General features: G+C 41.2%; 1 protein-coding gene across 1 annotated transcript; it reads right to left on the reverse strand.

The window, feature by feature from the left end:
- Nucleotides 1–3,084: 3,084 nt before the first annotated feature.
- Nucleotides 3,085–6,769, reverse strand: LOC143640400 (tyrosyl-DNA phosphodiesterase 1-like). Its single transcript, XM_077108232.1, has 3 exons — nucleotides 6,220–6,769; nucleotides 4,213–4,256; nucleotides 3,085–3,144 (listed from the first exon to the last, which is right to left on the reverse strand). The coding sequence occupies exons 1-3, from the start codon at nucleotides 6,767–6,769 to the stop codon at nucleotides 3,085–3,087; spliced, it is 654 nt and encodes a 217-aa protein (XP_076964347.1).

The following is a 6,769-nucleotide window of genomic DNA, read 5'->3' on the forward strand; positions in this document are numbered from 1 at the left end:
CATGGGTAGTTCCACAATGTAGGTATTATAAAATTCTAATCAGTTGTATATGGAAATTGGAGAGAAGGTTCCACAAAACTAACCACCTTTGAGGTGACCAGGAACCCACAGGCAGATAGATGATTTGAGAACAGTCATACGCAGACCCAGAGTTTAGGAAAAATTAGAAAATAGGCTGATGTTGGGGAAATAGTGAGAAACAGGGCTAAAATAACAGAGTAATCCATTGGGGAAGGATCTTTTAAGCCAGCTAATGAGTTTTGACTTTTCTCATATTAGTTATGATCGTAAGTGTAGGTGTGATGTGAATTAACATCCTGTTGCCTGCATTAAAGATAGGGTGGAAAAGAAGAAAAGAGAATCAGAAAGCTAGTGAACTATTTTATAGAAGGTGACTGATCAATAATTGTGGAAGAGAAGATGTAGGAGGCAGATTCAGGAGATATTTAAGATGTTGAATTAAGAAAACAATTAAATCCTTTATTATTTTTATCTTATACTTAAAAATCTATAAAAAGGTATATTAGGACTTATTTGATTTCTGAAAACATTAGGGTTACAGAAAAAGTATAAGTAGAAATTCTGCTGATTTTGTACCACAACAAAAACATATTCCTGGTCACATTATGGTCATATTCCTGGACCATAATCCCCTTTCTAGATGTAATTTGAACATGAAATATAAGTATTTAAAATAATTGTATTTTGTGCACTTAAAATATGTCAATGAGGTTCATTTCATATTAAATGTTTTACTACAATAAAACAATTTTTTAAAAAATATATATTTTGTAGGGCAAGGTTTTGAACTTCTGTTTTCTGGTTTGAATTTAACACTCAATGTAAGCAGAAGCATTTGATTTTACTGATAAAATTAAGGGAAATAAACTAATATTGAGTATAATTTGTGTCATGAAGTCTTATGACTGGAATATCAAATAGAAAGGTTGTCATAAGTCTAGAATAAAAGCAAATCAAGGGGCTGGGGATGTGGCTCAAGTGGTAGCGCGCCCGTCTGGCATGCGTGTGGCCCGGGTTCGATCCTCAGCACCACATACAAACAAAGATGTTGTGTCTGTCAAAAACTAAGAAATAAAATATTAAAATTTTCTCTCTCTCTCTCTCTCTCTCTCTCTCCTCACTCTCTCTTTAAAAAAAAAAAGCAAATCAAGTTCTCTGATTCTTCTTATATGGTCAGTCAGCTCTATTGATGTATTCTGCTGGTGCATAAGAGAAGGAAGCAGTTAAGTCTACAAGCACTAAATTCATTAATTGTCTTTAATTAGCTTTAATTTCCTGAACCTGCCATATAGGTCATTCCTCATCCTTACCATACTCTGGACAGCTTCAGCATTAAGGGAGTGGAGGAAAGGGAGGACTCTTTCATCCCTGCCTTAGTTTCTGAGAGTTCAGAGGCCACTCAATTCAACCCATAGAGGTGCTAAAGGGATTACAGCCTACACTCCTAACAGACTTCCACAAACTGGGTACCCAACCACCTGAGACCTGCTGTTCCACAGTTCTCGAGCAGGAGTCTGCAGGGCTGGTTCCTCCTGAGATCTGTGAGGGAGAATCTGCTCCATACTTTCCCCTGGCTTCTGGAACCTCTGGCATTCTTTTGCCTTCACAGTCATCTCTATGTCCAAATTTCCCCTTTACATAAGGACACCAGTCACTGAATTAGTGGTCACTCTTATGACATCATTTTAATTTGGTTAATGACCTCCAATGAAGACTACCTGCAAATACAGTCACCTTCTGAGGTACTAAGGCTTAGGATACCAAGAGATCTTTTTGGAGAACAATTCAACCCATAGAGGTGCTAAAGGGATTACAGCCTACACTCTGCCAACGCTGCGAGGGGTAACATTTGACGTCAGTTTTTGAGAAGCAAAGGGAGGGGAACTAAAATCACCTGTGCAGCACCCAGGGACACACTGCCAAAAGAGCCTAGGGCAGCCTACTTTTCTCCTCCCTCATTTCTAGCAAAACCCTGGTGTTATGCCAGGCAAGATAATGTTATGCCAACCAAAAGCCACAGTGCAGCCTTGTTAGAGATGGTTATTGTCCTGTAGCTGGGCCCTGCTCAATGAACTAGAGACCCTTTCTTCCTTCTCCTCCTTCCTGCTACCTGGAACACGAACAATTGAGCTGGAGCCCTGGTTGGCATCCTGGACCACAAGGTGACTCTGAAGATTGAAGCCATAAACCAGCATAGTGGGTCAGACAGACAGAAAAGTAGATGGGTAAGTCCAGGGAAAACCACAAGGCTCCAATGCAGACCACAGATACCTATCATCTGGACTTCTTCAGTTGACTTAAACTGTTACTTTGGGTGTTCTATTACACACAGCTAAGACTAATCCTCTAGATTATAGATCAAATCCAAGCCCTTGAGTATCAAAGCTGCCTGTGAAACATCAGCATTTCACCCTCTATACCAACAAAGGTATCCATGATCCAATGTCTTAAATGCACCCATGAGTTTGAGGGCCCTGACAATCATTTTTTTGTGTATGTATTCCTCCACCCTTCTTGCCCTTATAAGATTCTGCCACATAAATGTATTAGACACAGGAATGCATGGCATGCCACTGTGCTACGCTATATTTATTTGGTCTCAACTGCTGATGCACTGCTGATGGCGGATCTGGAAATCCGTCACTTCCACAGCCTGGATAAGAGAGGGCTATGACCTCCTAATTCCAGAACTACAGAAAGATGCTCAAAAAATGTTGGTATGGACGTGCTAAGCAACATGTAGTTGGCCACATGTCGGCATATGTACTGGTTATGACGGAGATGACCATTTCCTTCATATTAACACTGGACACGAAGTTCTGTTATCTGTGGTAGAATTTGTCCTTTTCCATTCTGGATAGAACACAGAGAAAAGCACTAAGATTGGCAAAAAGAATGTGTATGATTAAAAAGATTTTAACATGCTGTTCTCCCCAAATAATTTCTTGTCTATATGATTTCAATTACTCAAAAGAAATACTTAAAAAAGTCAGCTTTTGCCTGAGCAATGCAACTCTCGTGTTTCACAGCATTGTAGTTTACTGTGTGCCATGACCCTTTAACTCACCTGAACTCTGGCGGATACTGCTTTACGAGCCAGACTACATCAAAACAGTAGTTGAACTAGACAAGGGAAAAAGAAAAGCAGCTAAGCCATAAGTGATTCAACCAAGCAGTTCTTAAGAACTGTTTGGTTATAAAATTGAAAGAAACTCTAAAATAATAATGTACTACACATATTTTTTATAAATCTACACAGTTACGGTACAATACTCATGAATAAACTTAATTTCTGTCTTAAAGGAATAATGTGGCTGAAGAACCCCACATAAATGGATCCAAACACACAAGAAAATAGGTTCTATGGAAATTACCTCTGCACGTCTTGGCAGTGTTTATACTTCTCAAGAGGGTGCTCTTATGGTGGTTCTAGTAGTCCTGAGGTTAATTTAAATAAGGGGGCTTATAAATGTATTCTTTTCCTCCCTAGATGATAATAAAAAGACAGATGCTCAAGAAAAGGAGCCCAGAACTATTGGAAAAAGACATGTCCCTTCAGCCTGACTTACTGGATAGCCTGGTACACAGGCACCTGGGACTGCACATGCACTAGGCTTATAAGTCCCATCTTGACGACATGATCTTCTTGTGTCTGGGCAGTCTAGCTGAATGCCTGCAAGTACACCCCTCATTCCACAGAGACTAGGACTCTCAGGGCCAAACCAAACACAAAGGCCACAGAGCACTCGTCCTGTTATGATTTATCACACAAAGGGACCAGCTCAGGCAGGCAGGAGCCATGGAACTTATAGTGAACTCCTAACTTCTACTCACTTCTTTTTGGTAGATGCAGGGAATTTTGCTTTTTCCAAATCAAATCAAACTTGCACTGGCTCCACCACACCTTCCCAGAAGGCTGCATGAGTCCCATGTGATCATCAGTGTCCAAAAGAGAAGTCTTTAAGGCTGGACAGTCCAAAGTGAATTTGTGGCCTGATCAAGAGTCAGATGATTTACTGAGAGTGACAGTCACATGATGTATTCTATGTCCATGGCCATACATTCTAAAACTTGCTGTGGGAGGCCAGCTTCAAGGAACTTACTATCTTAGGGATCTGGATAGGACTGACATGTGTCCCCACCTCTCATATTTTCTTATAGTTATTTGTCTTTTTTTACCCACAAACTCACCTGAGCTGAAGAAACAAGTGTCCCAAATAGAGGAGACAAAATATCTATAAAGACAAAAACATAAATATAATTTGTATTCAGATAAAAATCCTCTAGTTATAACAATTATTTGACAGTCACTGACCAACATTTGGTTCAGAAAACAGTTAAGTGAAAAGTTATTATAAAGCTAGGTTTTAATGTTTTGTAAAATCCAAGAAAAATTTCCCTATGCTATTTAATATATATATATATAAACATATTATATATATACTAAAATATACAAAACTAAAATCTACAACTTAAGTACCAGACGAATGGCCATTTTTTGAAGTCACTCATACCTGTCCTTTCCAGGATTTCTGAGTCCACCTCCTTCCAGTAGTCATCCGAGTCCCCACTGCCTCCCTCCGAAGCCTGAGAGCTCTTGGTTCCCAGCATTCTAAACTCATATCTGTGGTGCTCTGATCACTTTATGAGACTCCACGTGGCACTCACTCAAGCTTTACTTTATCTCATGAACTACACCAGGATCGTCACTGTCTTCGATCCTAACAGCTGCACCTGCACAGGGCTTCCTAGATGCCAGGCACCATTTTTGGTATTTTCGGTGTATTAACTCCTTCCTCCCAGTCATTTTGAGGGAGGGTCTGATATTCCTATTCTGTGGAAGAGCATTCTCCATAGGAGGCTGCCCAGGGCCACACAGTTAGGAAAAGGCAGAGTCCAGGTTTGACCCGGGACATCTGGCTCCAGTTTGCTCTCACCCCCAGGTGGCCTCTGAGGACTAAGAGTGGGCTCATTCACTTATCTGACATTCACTTAGTGACTTCTGTCTTCTAGACATTGAGCTACCTGCTGGGATACAAAGACTTTGAAAGAACATGAAAATATTCTTAACCCATTATGTTCCATCGTCCTACATAGAATTGAAAACTTGAGACTTAATGGATTAAGGAAGTTCCTAGCTTATTGGGAGAGCTGCACAATTAAAAGAACCTGTGATACATCCTTGCCCGCCTCCACCCAACACCTCCACCTTCTAAACTGTTGGTGCTGAGGAGCAAACCTGGAGCCATATGCAGAATGGGTGAGCACTCTATCCATGAGCTGTATGCCTAGCCCCTTTTTCCCAAACCCTATGTATCTTTCAAGGGCCGGGCCACTGATGCCCCCTCTTCTATGAGACCTTCTAGACAACCTCCAGTGATGGCATGTGTCAGCATGGTGTATCTATTAGCAGGGACTTGGGTCCTGAATGCCTGGATTTAAATCATAGCTTTACTATTACCAGCTTTGTGATCTCAGACAGTTCTTAGTTTTTCTAAACTGCAGATCCATCACCTGTCCAGTTATAGTTCATCGTTGCTGCTGGACCATCTACTCTGGACCACCTACTCATAAAGTTACTGTGGGGTTACAATAAAGGCAGAGTTCCTCTCATGATGTCACCCACCCACACAAGATCTTGGTGCTCACAGTCAGTCTTTTTCATTTTTATTATGGAACCCAAGCTTTGCAGAGTTCCCCATTTCCTGTGTTGCTCTCTCTCAAACAAGATAAAAACACTGACAACTATCTTATCTCTTCAAAGTACCTAGATAAAAGATTCTGAAAATGAAAATCTGTAGAATCCAATTTGCTACAGTATGGAATTAAATCCATCAACAATTATACATCACCCAGAAGAAATTGAATATGCAATTATATATTTGACAAATAAAAAAATTACTGACAGTGAACGTAATCTATTCTTGAATATGAACCAGAAAAAAGTTAACCTTAATGAAGGGGAATTATGCTTATTGCATACATCTGCTGTATAAATATACTGTGCTGGTCACATCATGCATTTGCTTCAATTTCCCTGAATCCCGAGCCTACAGCCATACTTGTCAAAAAATTTTTTTCCCTAGAGTAGTTAGGACCACAAAGGAGGGTTCCTGGAGATCATTCCAGGCTGCCTCCTTGGTTCACTGAGAACACTGTCAAGGCCAACTCCACAGCTCCTGATGTCCGCATTCTTACCCTTGATGTGGAGGGCTTTGGAGTTGTACTTGGGCTTAAATCTAGTGAGATAGAACTGGAAGGGGCTCCCTTTGTCTAGCATGTCCCAAATGTCTTGGCCTTCCCCTGAGGTCTCATACTCATCTTCCTCTCTTTTGTGCCTGTGGCTGGCAGGAAGGCCATGGTTTCCAGTTATCTGGGCAGCACCATCTTTGGGAGAGGAGAGGTCTTTTTCCTCTTTGACCTCCACATTCTCTGCCTGCTTCTTCTGAGTTTCTGGTTGCAGTTCAGCATCACTGCTGGAGAGACACCAGCCTAGCTCTTCTTGGGAACCACTTTTCTGCTTTTTGGGAGGTGGAGCCAAATCTGCACTGCTGAATTGCACAGGTGATGTCTGCCTTCTGTGAGCAGCTTTTTGAGCTTCGGAACAGTTGAACCGTGGTTCACTGGATGTTCCCTGCCCAGCATGGTAGAGAGAGGATGTTGATGGCTTGTCCAGTTTGGGCTTCTCATTCTCACTTTCATCGCTACTGGATAGGGTCCACCTCCCGTAACTGCCTTCCTGAGACAT

The sequence above is a fragment of the Callospermophilus lateralis genome, unplaced genomic scaffold, assembly GCF_048772815.1.
Source record: "Callospermophilus lateralis isolate mCalLat2 unplaced genomic scaffold, mCalLat2.hap1 Scaffold_227, whole genome shotgun sequence".
NCBI lineage: Eukaryota > Metazoa > Chordata > Mammalia > Rodentia > Sciuridae > Callospermophilus > Callospermophilus lateralis.

Excerpts from the sequence above, each read along its gene's own strand:
- LOC143640400 (XM_077108232.1), bottom strand. The coding sequence starts at position 6,769 with ATGTCTCAGGAAGGCAGTTACGGGAGGTGGACCCTATCCAGTAGCGAT. Across the intron at positions 4,257-6,219 it reads CAAAGCCCTCCACATCAAGG|ATATTTTGTCTCCTCTATTT; the intron begins GTAAGAATGCGG and ends TTGTCTTTATAG. Across the intron at positions 3,145-4,212 it reads CACTTGTTTCTTCAGCTCAG|TTCAACTACTGTTTTGATGT; the intron begins GTGAGTTTGTGG and ends TCCCTTGTCTAG.